The 17,759-nt window shown below is 35.6% G+C and overlaps 1 protein-coding gene across 1 annotated transcript in view; it reads left to right on the top strand.

The window, feature by feature from the left end:
* The window catches only part of THSD7A (thrombospondin type 1 domain containing 7A), a 661,869-nt gene that overhangs the window by 571,498 nt on the left and 72,612 nt on the right, over nt 1-17,759 (top strand). The window contains exons 11-12 of the mRNA XM_014838058.3: nt 8,295-8,529; nt 12,845-12,960. Of these exons, the coding sequence (XP_014693544.3) occupies nt 8,295-8,529; nt 12,845-12,960 (351 nt within the window). The remainder of the gene's footprint in view (nt 1-8,294; nt 8,530-12,844; nt 12,961-17,759) is intronic.

Genomic DNA, 17,759 nt, shown 5'->3' with positions numbered 1-17,759 from the left:
CCTGTGTTGTCAAACACTAACTCTAACCTTGTATAGATTATACTCAGACTTCAAACTCTATCAGCTCAGATTATGTCTTTGGCTTCATTAAAATTAGATCTGTGGTCACCCTGCTTCCTATAAATCCATTATACTGTGCAGACACTTGCTGTGCGACTAGTAATGAGTGACTTTTCGCCCCGTGAGTCACATGGCAGAGATTTTGCCATGCTTGCAGAACTCACCAGATCATTATTTCTATAGACATGATGCCTCACACTGAAAGGTCATGAAATGCTTTAAAGGCAGAAATTTATGATTGCTCTTTGGTATGTATCATCCACTTAGTTTGAAAGGGTGGGACTTCAATAATTTTTAATTAAGTCCAGCAGCTGCATCATAAGCAAGCCAAGCTTGAAAATTATAGATGTGTATATAGTAAATTATAAAGGCACGAATTCAAAACATAATTTTAAATGGAAACCATAGAGGAAACTCTGTCAATGAGGAATCTTCTGCTATTTTTCTCTATTAATAACAGTTACAAAAACTGGTATAGTATGTAAAATATTTAATGAATATGCTTCAAAAACTATTTATTTAATACCTATTATTTGCTGGACACTGAAACAATTTTTTTTTCCTCCAGGATAAGTCTTTCATAACTCTGAGTTGTTTTTTAAATGATTTAGGAACTATAATTGCAGGAAGTCTTAAAATGTTTCCCTGCCAATTAGATAACCCTTTATAATTCTACACAAAAGTAGATCTTTCTACTATTCCCAAAGAATTAATATTTTATGTTTGTCATAAATTTTCTTAATTTTCTATAGATAAAAACATTATTGTGATAACTTTGAGGGAAAAGATCACATTAGCAAAATCATATATTGAGTGTTTAGACATGAAATTAAGTGATTTTTCTAGTGAAATAAGTTACAGGACAAGTCCATGTACAAAATATTTATCTGGATTTACAAAATAAATGCTGCAACCTATAGTTTTGTTCATCTCAGTCAGAATGTCGCCATTAAACATTGTCCTGAAGATTGTGTAACCTCTTGTACTAATAAGGACAGACTACCTTGTGCTGCAGTAACAGACAGCCCAGAAGTTCAGTAACTTAACAGAACAATTATTTCTTCCTCATGGGAATTTTGCCACAGTCTTGGGAAACTCTCCAAGGCAGTCTGTCTTCCATAAAATGTCTCAGTGTTACACTTCCATATTAAGACCTACTTCAAGGTCCTCATGCCAGAGGAAGAAGATAGTTGGAGAGTCTGTCTGCTGATTTAAAAGCATCAGCACTCCAGAAGGGATTTATGTCATTTCCACCGACATTTCATTGTCAAAGCAAGTCATACAGTCATGACTTGAAACTGAATGTAATTTCAAATGGAGCAGAGGAGTGCTGGCTACTGGTCTTACCCTTGGTTTACTCAGTCTTCTCTTTGTGTATGTGTATACATATGTGTGTCTACATCTGTATCTATGTCCATATATATATGATAAAGCACATTCCATATGGTCCCAATTCAGTCAATAACTCTCCATTGTTAAAATGTTATGACTTTTATTATTTCTTTATTCCTGTCAAAAGAATGATAGAATAATAGGATAACACTTTCTCTTCTTCATACTATCCTTCTTTCTTTTCCCTTTCCTTCTTTTCCCTTCTATGCTCTTTCCCTTCCTGAATAATTTTATCTAAAAAGCCTTTAGGTGGAGCCAGGCACTTGAGCATCTATGCCAGCAGGTGGGGCGTCTGCAGTGGTCCAGAGTGCCTTGTCACAGCCCAGCCTGGGTGAGAAGGCACCCCTCGTGGGAAAAGAGTGGCCTGGTATGAGTGTCAGAGACACTGAGTAGGCTAAAGGGAGGGGCATATGGATTGTACAAGAGGGTAAAAAGCAGTGACCCAACACAGGATGTCCAAGCACAAGCAGGGTAAGGAGAGAATCCTAGCATTGAGGCAGCCAGCCCAATGTGGGCTGTCGGAGCCAGGCATGGTTGAGGAGGCTTTCTGTAGTGTGGGGTGGCCTGATGCAGGATGTCAGAGCATCAGCTGAATGAGGACTTCCTGTATGTACAAGAGTGGAGATGGCAGTGGGAGATAGGGAGGTGGGGTTGACCAAATAAATATATCTATTAAAAATAACAGGAGTTGGGTTTCTTGTTTCTGGAGAAGGGATTTACAAATATGTTAAGAATGAAAACTAGAATAAACCCTGCCACATTGTATTGGAATTGGAAGTTATGAGTATGAATTCATGGTGTTCAATTTGTAAAGACAGATATAGAAATAAATGCAAACGTAAGTATGATAAATATATACTTATATTATATACATAAATTAGCTTTATCTACTGAAAGGACCTGAGTGCAGTAAGACCCCAATAGCAGTAAGAACATTCAGCACTCAGATCTTGGTTTCTAATATCATTCTCCAATAAAAGGAACCAAGGTTCCTTGGAGAAATAGCTGATTCCAGGGCTGGGACAGGAAAAGTACAAGATGTGCTTGGAAGATCTTGTGCCAGAAAGGAAGAAAGAGTGGAACACATCAAAAGGTCATGGAAGCTAGCTAGCATGGTCTTCCACTGGCCACATATGGGAACAATTTGAATGCCAAAATAATTATAATGGATTATAACCCATTAAATAAGATAGGAAACCACAGATCCATACTTGATATAAATAAATGTATTAGTTGACCATCTGATGAAGAGCATTATATTCACAGTCTCAGGTATCTCCCTAATGGAGAAGTCTGACAGACACCACCTTAATCTGGTGATCAAAGTTTACATGTTTGGTAATGGAGCAAATAAAAGTCATCGTGCATTCTTGGTGTGGAACAGTGAGAACATGGCATCACTTCTGTGATGTCTCTGTCAAAGATGCATGTTGTAAAATCTAATCGTGAGGAAACATCTGACAAACCCTAACTGAAAGACGTTGTACAAAATATCTGGCCCTTAATCTTCAAAAGTGTCTAAATTATGAAAATTAAGGAAAGACTGAGGAACTATTCCATATTGAAGGAGATTAACAAGATGTGCATCTAACTGCCACACTTGATTCTGAGCTAGATTTTTTGCTGTGAAGGACATTTGGGGATAGTTGACACACTTAAATGGATCTGAGGATTAGATGGGAATAATGTATCAGTGTTAATTTCCTGGTCTTGGACATTGAATGTGCTTACATGTAGGAAAATGCCCTTGATTACAGGAAATACACACTAAAGTATTTAGGGTAATGGGCATCATTTCAACAACTTCTTCCAAATGGTCCAGGGAAAATAATTATGGATATTATACTTTAAATTTTTATGTAATTTTGAGGTTGGTTCAAAATTAAAACATAAAAAATATAATGAAAACAATTTGAATATAATTGCTTTTAATACAATCTTGAGCAACCTTATGTAGCCTATTATCTGCAATACACAAAAATTGTCATAAAATGCTTCTTATTAAAATGTTGTCATTTTGAAATCAAATCACAAATGGTCACAACTGGAGATAGTTAATATACTGGAGAAAGTAAAAGTGTTTTTTTCAACTTAAAAAAAAAAAAATTGTATGTATGTGTGTGTGTATCTTACTTCCTAAGCCTTGACTTCGGATTGAATAAAACTGGTAATTCGATTTTTAACATTGTATGATACTTTGAGGTAAAAATCTTCCTTGTATTGTGTAAACTGTAGGATGGGTCCCAAAAGCTACTTTAAAATTATGTCGGAAGTTCTAAAAGGAAGCAATCTTTTAGCACTTAAGTCTGGCATACTTTTAATATAAATAATAGTAGATTGAATTAGAATAAAAAATTAAAAACTGATGTTAAGTTTATAACCTTCTCAATTTTTTGAACCCAGGTTATAGATCCTTAACAAACTTGGTTTAAAAAAAAAATGATTTTCAAAATGTTTTTCACTGAGTATAACAACTTCTGTTAATTCTCATTGTATAGTTAATTATCCTTGCAAAGCAAGAAATGAGAGAATATTTATTTTGGCAAAGTTCACAATGACCTGACATTATAACTTCCTCAGCCAAATTTTAGTGTACCTTAACATCTGCTTTTATACATGCAGAGAAGAGGTGCAAATTCAAATAGAATGATGCCATTTTTCCTCAAATAATTAATAGTCTTCAAAAATTATATTTTGCAGTACAAAACATTGAAGAGAGGAACATTTCTATTTTAACTTGTTCAGTTTTTACAGTTAAATTATTTTAATCGTAAGAGCCGAGGAGCACTGCTGTTTCCTAGAGGTATTTGAAGAACCCGGGATCCATTTGATGTGTATATACACACATAACTCTGACTTCTAAGTAAATGCTATCACTTCCTCATCCTCCCGTTATTAACTCTGAAAAAGGAGTTCTGCTTCAATTGACCCCACACGACCACCAAGCAGAATGTACGCAGACTCCACAGTGAGAAGTCTTTTACCTCTTTGTGCAAGGAATAAAAGGGGGCAGAGGGAGGGGAGAGTCTGCAGCAGAATCTCCTGAGATTCTCTGTGCTTCATGCTCTTCTGAACTTCAGTTCCCTGAAATCATGCTATTGCCAGTGTGCTTTCCACCCAGCAGTAGTCTGCTGTAAAAGGAATTTGAGCTGCAATAACAGGCGAAGTTACAAGCATCTTAAAACTAATTCCTAGTACACTAACAGCCTCTTCTTAACATGAGCCCAGTCCACTTCCTTATCCTTGCTGCCAGTCACTTGCCTACGTGACCTCTGCACTCCAACTGACTGCATTAAAACTGCTAACTCCCAAGGTCGTACCTGCCTGCATGCCTTTGCTTGTATTTATTTTTTCTTCTGCTTAAATAAAATTCTCCCTTTCCTCTCTCTCTTCCAAGAACTCTGTTTGTCGAAATCCTACTCCTTCAAAACTCATCTCAATGCCTCCTACCTGAGGCATTTTTCAGTCCCCCAAAACTAAGAGAATCTCATACGTTTGGATCCCAGTTATACTAAATACCTCTTTTAACATAATTATCATATTCTATCTAGAATTAGATTCATTTGTATGCTTACCTTATCCCCCCTACTACCTTTCCCCACTGCATTATAAGATCCTGAAAGTAGCAGGAACTATTGTTAACCCCTTTAGGTGTCTCTTGATGCATCGGACATAGACATTGCATATTGCAATCAAGTATCCAATTAATGTTTTGAACAAGGTTCTTTTTTTTTCAGTTTGCCGTCTAAATTGTAAAGCCTTCAATGCCAGAACCAGAAACACCATGTCTCTGTTCAAATATATCCTACCACAGCTTTTATGGACTTGACGTGGGGAGGAAAAGTCACTTATTCATTTCTAAGAGAGAAGTTTCACATAATTGTTGATATTTTTAATCTACACATGAAAGTTTATTTATATAGTAGAATTGCATCGAAGTATTATAAAATCTTTCCCTATGGTGGAATGATAGAAAACCTAGTCACATAAGTATGAAGCTTATATTTTTATGTATAAAAGGATTTTTTAAATTAGGCTTACTGCTAATTTTGTCATGAGTGACATTTTATAACTTCCCTAGTACTACGGAAATATTCCTAGATGTCGAGAACTAGATCTTCCCATAAATAATAAATAAATTCAATATTATATCTATCAATTTTTCTACCATCAAATCATTCCCAAAGCAACACGCAATGCTGCAATGACTGATTACTCCAAGCCATGCTTTCGAAAATGCCGTATCATTGTTATAATTAAGACCACTTTGGGGCTTATCTGTGCACGGATCCTGACACCAGACCAAAACTGCTGATGGGGCTTTAATGTGGATTGGGGCAGGAAAATAAATAGCCTTTATGAAGGTAAACTTAACAGCTATCTTGCAGTTCCTAGACACATTATGCTGATGTTGTACAAGTTTTTTTCTTATCATTTTTTCCAAAGCCAACCAGTCAATTTTACTGTCAAAGACAATTTAGAGTTTTGAAATCACAGTTTTAACAGCATACATATACTCACAGTGAAAATGGGGTAAGTAAAGAAACACATTTTTTATAGAAGATCAATAATTTTACTGTTAAATATAAAGGTATGGTTAAAATAGTTGCATAAAAGGTATATTTATACAACGTCTATATTTAGCGTGTATTTGTCTGAGAGATAACATTGGATGGTTCTAGACCCTCGGGGGATGGGTATTAAGAGTGCTCATTTCCTTCTCCCAATCCAATTAGTATGGTTTAGGATTCGTTCCTATTCAAATCCTAAACGTCTTTTCAGAGGCTGCCAGGGTCGCTGAGCTGTGTGATGGAGGATAGGATATGAACTGTGACAGATGTTTTCACCTTCATGAAGCAGGGACGTTAATGAAATGCTGTTTAATGCAGGTTATTCTGATGTTGATTCCATGTTCAACACTGCATAAATGATTCTAAATTGCAGTTAAATTCTCACATAAACTGCTTGTCAATTTATTTGCTGAATAGAGGGATGTCCTTAATCATAAGTGAAGTGATACCTGAAGATCAGCTCAGAATATGGTTTTGTTTATGACTTTTACCCAAATCTCAAACTTTTGGAGCCATCTTCCATGTTAGGATCACTAGCTATTGAATCACCTTTTCTTATTTATTTTTAACTTTTTGAAACTTGCTTTCCTAATATCTAGAACCCATGTCTCATTATATGCAATATTTCCTCCATTTACTGTCATGAATATTTGTGATCAACCTCCAAGATTCCCACTATTTCATATTAACAACCAGTTATTTTCTGTTCCTAAAATGAAATCCAGAGGCTGCGTAAGTTTGAATAGATCAGATTGCCAATAAAGTAAGCAATTAATTCCTCCAATACTCTGCTTGAAGAATATAAAGCTTTTTATTTTCATAATTGGTATTATAAATGGCATAGTGGTAAGTAACGGGGCTCCACAGATTCCTGGCTGTTACTGTGGCCACATCATTTAAGCTATATGGGCTCATCCACTTTATAATTTTTAACTTGTAAGGCAGTTGTGGATATAAAATGAGAAATGAAGTCCCACCTACAAAGTACTTATAATGGGGTTAGCACATAAAAAAGGGTTCCATAATGACACCTCCATACCATATTCTATTGATTAAAAGACACATCTGTTTTACCCTTTATCATCTCTGGAATTATTGCATCTTACAATGCATTCATTTTAAAACCACTGTGGCCGAACAGTAGTTGTAATATATTTGTCATTGCTGATATATGTGAATTTCATTGTTATTCCTGGTGGCAATCACAATCCTATGATATTTCTGCCAAAAGCAAACAAAAACTGCTAAGGACTATCTGAGGAAGGAAAATCAACCCTTCTTCCACAGTTGCTCACTTAAACCTTGCATTCACACCTGGTGCAATTAAGAATTCAACAGCATCAAAACTTAGAGATGGGTACCAGTATCCTGGAAGAAAACTCTGGAGACAACAGAGGAGCACTCTTTGTAAGAAATCTGGCATCACCAACACTTTTGATGCCACAGAAATGATACTGCGTGGGAGAACACAAACTTTGATGAATGCGGGTTAAAATGTGACTCGAAAGATTTGGTCTCTGAGTGAAGAAGTTTTGGGAATACCTTCCCTTTTAATGTATGCAAAAGAGAATATAGTTTTTAAAAACTGTGTAAATAAGTCATACAAAGCTATTTCAATAAGCACACAATAAAAATTAGAGTTTACAAGAAATCATTATATCAGAGTTTAATTCGTAGTCATTTCTCTCCTTTGGGACACATATAATGATGATATATCTCATAGGCAATGACATCTTGGATTTGGAGAAATACGATATCATCATTACTACATAGCTTTTCCAGCAATGCTCTTGGAGATCAGAAAGCATCGATTGATTTTAAAACCCCTGTTTCTAATCACCCTAATGCCTAATACATTAAAATAAGCAGCACTTTAAAAACTGTAGTTAAGACTTTCAATTTGGGGGGATAATATTTGCAAACACACTGGGTTTTCTTCACCTAGAGTCTCAATACCCACGTCTCCCGTGGTCAGCATTCACAGAGACTTTATTTGTACCTCATTTTCAGCTTCTCTGGAAAACAATGGCCCCTCCCTTTGAGGTTCTCCACGGTCCTCCAAAACAAATATCATATACCCCACATAGTTTAAATTTTAAGCCAGACCGTGGCAAATGAGGTAAGTTTGATATGTAATTTGCCTTCCTAGCAGTGTGCTAGCCACATGCTGTGTGCTAATTAGTGGCAGGTATCATTGTTAGTTCTGGGGAACAAAGAATGGTAAGGTTCCTGTTGGCACTATATCTAATCTGCTAATGTCCGTTTTTATAGGTGGAGTTCACTGTCCGAACAGCAGTGCTTTGCAAGAGGTACGCAGCTGTAACGAGCATCCCTGTACTGTGTACCACTGGCAAACTGGTCCCTGGGGCCAGTGCATCGAGGACACATCAGTATCGTCCTTCAACACAACTACAACTTGGAATGGGGAGGCCTCTTGCTCTGTCGGCATGCAGACCAGAAAAGTCATCTGTGTGCGGGTCAATGTGGGCCAAGTGGGACCCAAAAAGTAAGGGCTTTAGAATGACAATAGTAAATCCTGTGGTCAACCAAGCAAGGGATTGGCTCAGGCTTCACTTGCTTCATGAAATGGAGCATTTTGATGCCTGTCGTACCAATCCTCAAGAGTAAGATTTGTTTGTTTTGAATGTCAGCCACTGGTAAAGTTATGACAGCTCCAGAGTCTTGTACCTGGGATCCATAAATTCTGTGGAAATCTTTCTATATGATACCTACTTTCAGCTTTATAGTAGCACTTTCTGCTTTTATTAAGCTAGTGAGGCAATGAAAGAAGTGCTTGCTCTAGGCCTGGCTGATCAATAATGACAGCGTACAAAATCCTAGCAGTGTAGGTCATCCATGACCTCCTATGTACCCGTAGGCTGTGGAGGCTGCCAATCGAGTTTAATTGGGCAATAGCCTTCTATGATCTGCCTTTCATTTCCCCTAGAAAAAAGCTATATCAAAAATATGGAGGCCAAACTTATTACATCTTTTAATGGTTAAATGAATAAGCCATTTACTTTCAATAGGGAGCCATGGACTACGATGACTATTGTGGTAAGTGGGAAAACCACTTACCAATATCTCACTGTGGTTACAAATGGTGTAATAACAAGGCAAACGATTTGCTAGAGGGGAGGACAAAGAACTAGAGTTGGCATAGTATGTGTGCCTTGTGAGAAATATAAACAAAAACAGGTCACGGCCTAACTGGGCTAATCAATTCCTAGAGAAAATTAATAAATCAACTCTAAAAATGTATTCTTTTAAGAGGAAAATCCTCTTAGGTTTTGAGATTAAGAAAGCGTAAACCTTTTAAAATACAAATCACTGTAGCCGTGTGAAGTGTGGAAAGTAAGACCAGTCAATTTTGAGTTGGTATAAAAAGGGCCTCATAATTTTCAAATACTTGGCCAAATGCTTAAGGGTTATGTACGATCTTAAGTTGCTGCTTCACTGATTCTGGCCTCAGTTTTCAAAGTTTATTGGAAGGATTTAATGAAAAAAAATAGTGGTAATGTAAGCACTCAATAAATCTTAGAAATTATTTTCCCTTAAAAATTCGAGATACTTCTTATTGTTTCAGGGAAATGATAATACTGCACTTGATGTATGAAGAGCTCCAGGGGATAAATAAGAATCCCATTATGAATAGTTTTTACCTGGCTAGGGTTCCAGACATTAAGGATATTTCCCCCCACACTTTATTTGTTTGTATAGTTTGAAATGAGGAAACATATTAGAAAATGTATGCCACAGAGATCTGAATAAATTGAGAAACTATTCCACATGCTTAATAGGTAGCCCCAAACCAATATTTTAATATAAATAATGCTAAAGTTGTGATGAATCTAACAAAGGAAATTAATGTGCAGTGTATTAAAATTCAATAACAGTAACAGCAGGAGCAGAATCCCAGGTCCTGGAGGATTGTCTTCCTGGGACAAGCACAGAGGTAGAAATAGCCGTTGCAGGGTTGTAACCTGACCGAGCTGTAGTGGCACAGGATGGAGGGTGATCGTGCTGAGCTTCTACAAGTAAGCTCACTCTTGTCCTGTTTTACAGTTAATCAGCTTTCAACAGCTTTGCTGTTGATGTTTTCCTCACTTATGTAAACTACAAAATATTTTCTGGGTGGTGGATGTACATGTGTACAAGGCTGTGTGTGAAAAAGCCTGCTGAATTAATGTTATTAAGCCATTCGGTAGGAAGGTATCCTGAAGCCCCATGGCACCACCACAATAATCCATTTAAAATGTGCTCCGCCCTTACAGCTTGTATTCCATGACCTGGATACATACACAGATTTGTTAAATCAAATGGATTTACTTTGCCCTTAAATTTCCGAAAAATTGAGCAAATACAGTGAACGCAAAAGAAAATGTTACTGCCCTTATGCCTAAATGTGAGGTTAAATTCAATGAATGCTTTTCAGTACTAGGCATTTGAAACAAAAATGCAAATAGAAACCTTGTTTTAAACTCCTCTTAATAAAACAGATTACTGTGCAATGGTAAAATCAATGTTATTGATCTTATCTATCCTCCGAGTAACAAACTTCAACTCCTATCACATCTGTTTAATTTGACCTTGAATGAGATTTGGGGGAAAATCAATTCCTTGATTTAAACCACAAACACTAAATACAAACAGTACAAGGGAGAAAAGAAGCATGTTGACTGAACCAATTGCTTCCCCAAAGGAAGTCTGAATTCATTTTATTGGATGTAGTCTAGGCTGTATAATTTATCTTTGCACATTCATTTAATGGCTTTGTTGTTAGTAATTTTGTTCTCCACAGTTAGCCAAGTATCTTGCTGTGGATATTTCTAAACTAAAACAGAATTTTGGAGATTGTAAATAACATTGTAAATTCCATTGATTTATTTGGAGCTAAAATTTGAAGAATGTGCAGTCGAGTAATGCTCTCTCATTTTTAAAGTTATAAAGTTGCTTCATTGAAAAGGAATGCTTCCAATAATAATCGCTAATCATTAATTCCGTAGTTCCAAAAGAATAACAGGATTATATGTGGGATTTTGCCGTATAATATTTCCTGGTTAATAATGCAGGTTAAGTTACGATTCGAGTGTTTTATAATCTCAATTGTAACAATGCATTAACTCCTATGATTCACATCTAAATATATTTGTCATCCATGTCTTTAATAGTCATAACAATTAGGAAAATCCAAACTTATCCTCAACCTAAACCAGGGAGATTATTCCTTTTTGAAATGTTGAATCCAATATATTTTTTAAATCCACTTCTAAATAAACCCTAATGTTATAGTGAGAGAGGAAAGCTTGGCTCTATATAATTTAATAGAATGTAATATTTATGTATGAGATAAGACACGTAGATAAATAGATATGATACAAGATACATCAAAAATGAAGTGTCAGCAAAGTCCTCTAAAGAAATTATGGGAAGGAGATTAATGATGTTCATTTTTTTCACTCATAATTCAGTTCTGAAAACCTGATTAACTTACTTGTTAAAAGACAATTTATCTTGACCTGCAAAAAATTTGGCTTCCTACATGGGGAGTATTTTTAAATCCCATTTTTCACTAATTTGCCAAGTTATTCCAGCAACAGTTATACTGGTTATTTGGTTTACTTCTTTAATGCCTCTTAGCTTACTTGTCAGAAATTTATATGACCTCAAAAGAGAAGTTTTTAGGAATCAGAACATTAAGTTGCTTTTAGTTGCATGAATTATGTTATTATCTTTTGTTGTCGTAATGTGAATCTTCTTCTAGTCTTAATGCTCATGGCCAACATTTGACCACTAACAACAATAGAATCAGATCATGAAGATGCAGAGAGGAATTGGGAAATTTAAAAATCATATAATAAGTACACAATAAAGAAGATAGAATATTTAAAACTCATACATCAGCTTCCTAAAATTATCTTTTAGGAAGTGAAAGTCTTATATAAAGTAAGACATCTCAATGTTCTGTCATTATCTTTCACTTGTGTTCCTAATAAATAATATAATTTTGCTGTTTAAGAAAAATAATTTAGTTAATTTTAGTATAATTTATGTCCAGAACGCAGTGATTCATTTTTCTTTAAATTACTGGTTGACTATTTTTGTTTTACTTATATTCACTCTTTTTGTTCCAAAAAATATTATAACATAAAAATATTTAAAATCTCATAATTTGAAACTTAGAACAAAATGGAAGAAAAAATAAGAATAGAAACACTAAGTGAAAACAGGAATAAAGCAAAAATTGCTTATCATAATGATCTATACACTTTTGTTAATTTATTACTTATTTATTATGAAATATATAGCTGTAAATACAATATTATTTTTGAGCATGTACTGTGTATAGAATAGACTCAGTTATAAGTTTATTTTATATTTTGTAAAAATAAAGTGCAGAATAACTTGGAAACTCATAATCACCAGTAAGCCTATTTAGTTATACAAAGATGTAGAATTGGGTCTTAAACATTGGTAATTTGGATTTCCACAAATTTCTTGTGAAGCATGTTAGAAAACAAATTTATTAATGGAGAGATTACTAGAAGAGGATAAGGTATAAGTATTATATTTTTTTCTAGATAGCACAATAACTATTATTAAATTTACACATCCTTCTTTGAGAAGCTTTATTGAGGTCCAGTTTGGAAGAATTAATTTGGTCATATAGTTCTTGTCAAAAGCAGAAAGTCTCCTGGAAGTTAAATAATATAGATTGGTGACTGGTTAGCAACTTTAGCAATGAAAATCCTGAAGATATTAAATTACCTGGTTTTCTGGATTACTATAGAGGTTTAGTAAATTCCCTTTGCTTTTCACAGGTGTCCTGAAAGCCTGCGGCCTGAAACAGTGAGGCCCTGTCTGCTTCCTTGTAGGAAGGACTGTATCATGACCCCATACAGTGACTGGACACCATGCCCTTCCTCGTGTAAAGAAGGTATGGCATGCAGAGTTCTGAAGGCTGTTCACTTAGAAAACCACTCACCAGGACCTCCAACTTCTTCTGGCTAAGCAATGTTTGTGATATGGGGCTGTGTAATCCTAGTTCGGCACGAATGCCATAAAATTTTGGTTTCTTCTAGAAAATAATACAGCTTTAGCGTACCAAACGAATGAGTTTTATGCCAAAACTGGCTTAAACCTTTATGATATAGTTCAAAGTAAAAGGACTCTAGACTTTATTATGTTAATAATGTTTCTTCAAATGTTAATTCTAAGCAAATGTATAGTGGCCTTATGTATTTCAAAAAGAATGCACAGTGATCTTATCAGTTCGCATGGCTTAGCCTACTTAATGGCAAGAAATAGCCATGGGACCAGATTCACTACAGTTTCAATTATGTGACCCCAAGGATGGAAATAAAGGAGAGAGAAATATTGCCAAATTCTACCTCTGCCAACATGTAACGTGCTATGAGGCATTTACGAGATGAGGATTTGTTCCCAGTTTTGTTTTGTTTTGCTTTTATTTCTCACAGACAAAGGCCCTTTGCTATCATGGCAGGTACTTTGATATTCTTTACCCTCCAGGATAGGGTCCTTTCTCATTGCTGCTGAGAAAGATGTCAACATCCTCCATGTGACTTATGCAATAACTGAGCAAATTTTCTCTCAATGTCACAAATGACGCTGTCCTCTATTTTTTATCTTATTCTCCCAATGAATAGATAGTTTTTCTGAAATTCCTCTTATGCTTTTATTTTATGTATGCTTCCTGACTCTTTCTAGAGAGATTCAGTTAGGAATCAACTTCTAGTTTAACAACTATTTAAACTGCCAAAGATTATTTAAATCCTTAAGATATTGTAAGAGATTATAAATTTAATAATGGATTGTTTTTACAGTGTGATTGTCATTTTATGTAGTTGAAACATGAGTTCCTTTTTATGTTTTTTTCTATTTTATGTGTCCTTGAAGTAACAAAATTAAGCCACAAAGTGAGCAAGAATAGAAAATTTTGATTTTAAAAGTTTTTTAAGGCATCTAAAAAGCTTTAAGGACAAAAGGAGTTGGCATTAACTTTTTTTAAAAAGTTGGTGACATTAATCTTACAACAAAGCAATGTCATTGTATGGCAGTTTTTTCTAGATTTTCTTCTCTTATCCCTTATTTTCTTAGAAACTAAATAACATATGATATCCGTTGGTTTGGTCATAGTCAGCAATAGAATTGTACTTTTTTTTTTAAGATTGGCCTTGAGCTAACATCTGTTGCCAATCTGATTTTTTCTTCTTCTTCTCCCCAAAGCCCCCAAGTACATAGTTGTATATTCTTAGTTGTATGTCACTCCGGTTGTGTTATGTGGGATGCTGCCTCAACATGACTTGATGAGCGGTGCCATGTGCATGCCCAGGACCTGAACTGGCAAAACCCCGGGCTGCCGAAGCAGAGTGCATGAACTTAACCAGTCAGCCACAGGGCCAGCCCCTCTTGATGTTTTTATACTTGATGTTTTGTGTTAGTATGAGATAAGGTCATTTACTAATAATTCTAAAACATATGCAGTTACATTTATAACCATAAGATTAATAATCTAACACAAAGTTAACATCTTTAAGTGAAATTTTTAAAAGTGAGGAAAAAACTTTGCCTTTTTCTTATATCTTTACATTGGGTATGTCCTTGTATTGAGTAAAGTATTTTAAAATAAACTTTGACTTGGTCTAAAGTATTTAAAGGAAAAAAAATAAAACAAAACAAAACAGAAAAGATCCCATTAAATTGGTTCCGGGATGGTCACTCATAAAAACGAGGAATAAGGTAAAATTTTCTCATTTCTTTAGACTTCACTTGAAAATAATTTGGGATATTGGAGTGTATCCAGGAATTAGGAACCAGTTTAGTAGCCTATGAGTTTTCCTCTGCAAGTTCTTTAAAATGTGTTTGTGAACTTATTATGTATTATAAACATGATTTTTTTTTTTTTTTCCTTTTTCTCCCCAAAGCCCCCCGGTACATAGTTGTGTATTCTTCGTTGTGGGTTCCTCTAGTTGTGGCATGTGGGACGCTGCCTCAGCGTGGTCTGACGAGCAGTGCCATGTCCGCGCCCAGGATTCGAACCGACGAAACACTGGGCCGCCTGCAGCGGAGAGCGCGAACTTAACCACTCGGCCACGGGGCCAGCCCCTAAACATGATTTTTAATTTGATTTATGCTGGTGATTTTTACACGACTAAGAAAGTGATTTACTCTTCTCTGTTTAACCATTTTTAAGATACAAAAAAATTTATGTGACAAACTGTGGTAACTTACATAAGGCACTTTAAAAAAAATTTACCAGGTAGATGAGAGAACAAATAGATTGTGAATGCTATGCAGGTGTTAATTAAATTACTAATCACTAATACTCATAGTAATATATGCATAAACAGTTACTGAAATTCATATTTATTGATTCCTATATATAACTATCATATTGATGGGTCTGTAGAGAAGACATAGTCTCTGACTTCAAGGAAGGTTTTTTTTTTCTTGCTGAGGAGTATTTACCCTGAGCTAACATCCACTGCCAATCTTCCTCTTTTTGTATGTGTGCCACCACAACAGCATGGCCACTGACAGACAAGTTGTGTAGGTCCGTGCCTGGGGACTGAACCCAGGCCACCAAAGCAGAACTCACCAAACTTAACCACTAGGCCACCAGGGCTGGCCCAAGGAAGCTTTTGATCTCATTTAAAATTCAGAACTCTTCTACATAAACCAGATTATATAAGACTTACATGGTTTAATAACAAGATTTAGTCGTAAAACAGAAAGAGCTCTGGGGGAGGGAAGGGACAAACCACTGTGGGAGCAAATATTAGGGAAAATCTCGTTGAAAAGAAGGTAGAAGAGACCTTTTTGAAAGAGAGAATGCATAAAAGAATCCCAAATGAACATCAAAAGCATCAGGAAATGTCTTTGATGACCATGAGAAAGATGTGTTGTTCAAGGAGAAAGTGAGAATGAGCCCACTGGAGCTCAGAGTGTGTAGAAGAAAGTCAAGATGTCAAGTTGGAAAGAAGCATGAAGGCAGGTTATGGAAGACTGAATTAGAGTTACTCATATATATCAGGACACAGTTTTTGGTTTTTGAACATAGAAATGAGTAGTGAATTTCATTGTATAATGAAATGAGTGAACTTTGAATCAGTAAATCTGGTTTGGATACCTGCCTTGGCCACTTAGCAGCCAAGTGACTTAGGCAAGATACTTAAGCTCTCCAAGCCTTGGTTATAATATCAATGAGTTGTTCTGTGGCACAAATGAGACAATATATGGTAAAGTGCTCTGTGCTTTGTGAATCATGGTCCAATTGATATATTATTTGTTGTGTAGTCTATAGTGATTATAAGTTCCTGTAGGAAAGACACTGCAAACTGCATATGGTCAGTATCTGGTAAGTATTTTAATTTGGTATGCTGAAAGCAGTCTTTCTTAGACCTTTAATTACGTGTCATGTGGGAAAAATATTTAGATCATGATGATGGAAAACTTTCTATTACAAATTTGTGATTATTATTTATTTGGATTTGCTGGTAAATTTACTGATAATTGTTTTTAAATGCTTCATTGTGTCATTAAACATCATATATATCATTTTAAGCAGTCATTTTTCCATTCTACAGAGATTTTTCAAGTAACTGCAGTGTGCCAGGCACAATTTTAAATATAAAGGATATAGCAGTAAACAAGGAAACCAATTTTCCTGCTTTCAGGAAGCTTACATTCCAGGGGTATAAAGTAGACTAGGCATTTGATGATTGTTTTAATCTCTCAATGTGTGTGAAAAATTCAAGGGAAGAATGCAGAGAGGGTGAGGAAAGAGAAGAAGATGTGATATCCTTTTGGAGAGTGCAAAAGTAGGCAAGCTAGTAATATGTAATAGAATTTGTAATAGGCAACAGGGAGTACCCATTTAGTCATGTATTTTAAAAGGGATTGCTCAACGCAGTTGCCAGTGTTTCCCCAGCCATGTTCAGCTGAGTGCAGGAAAAATGCAGGAAAATAATTGGTTTCAATTAAGGTCAAAGTGTTTTCCAGGAGAGTACAACAAAAGGAGAGAGGAACGGGGAGTCAGCAGTGTTTTTAAGGGAGTACTTATAATAATAACGGAGTATGGAATCTAAGTTGGGTTAGGATGGAAGTGAGGTCATGAATGGGATGATAGATAGTGAAAAAGTGGTAGAGAAAGTGGATCAGCAGTCTGGATTGAGTTTGAAGAATTTTAATAACTAAAGTAGATGAACTGGAAAGTTAAGAGGAATAAACAAAGAAAAATGTTTAAACATGAGAATGTGCAGATATTGAAGATAATAACATCTAGGGATGAACAGAGGAGCTAATAATTGATGCAAGATGCAGGAAAAGGTCACTGGAGGTGAGGAGGTACAGTAAATCAGAGCCCAGTGCCTTGGGTGGAATAATCATGTGGATGCCAAAGCCAGAGAAGGGGTGAGAGGGGTTGGAAGAAAAAAGATTATAATGAGGGATGTTCTAAAGTTATTAATTAAGGAAATCTTGGTAGACTGCTACAAAGTGGATAGCTGATGGTAAAGTTGATGACAGGAGCTTTGGAGGAGTTAGAGATTTTTAAAGGTAGAGAAGAAAAGACTGGGAAATGGCTAGGTAGAACAGCTTCCACTGGCAAAGAATGTGAAGGAAATTTTCCAAGAAGAGACTGAAGATGAGAGACCAGGTGTTCCAATGGGTGCAGCAGTGGAAAGATTAGAAGATGGAAAAGAATGAGAAATTGAA

The sequence above is a fragment of the Equus asinus genome, chromosome 1 (assembly GCF_041296235.1).
Source record: "Equus asinus isolate D_3611 breed Donkey chromosome 1, EquAss-T2T_v2, whole genome shotgun sequence".
NCBI classification, from domain to species: Eukaryota; Metazoa; Chordata; class Mammalia; order Perissodactyla; family Equidae; genus Equus; species Equus asinus.
This window is presented reverse-complemented; position numbering and strand designations above follow the sequence as displayed.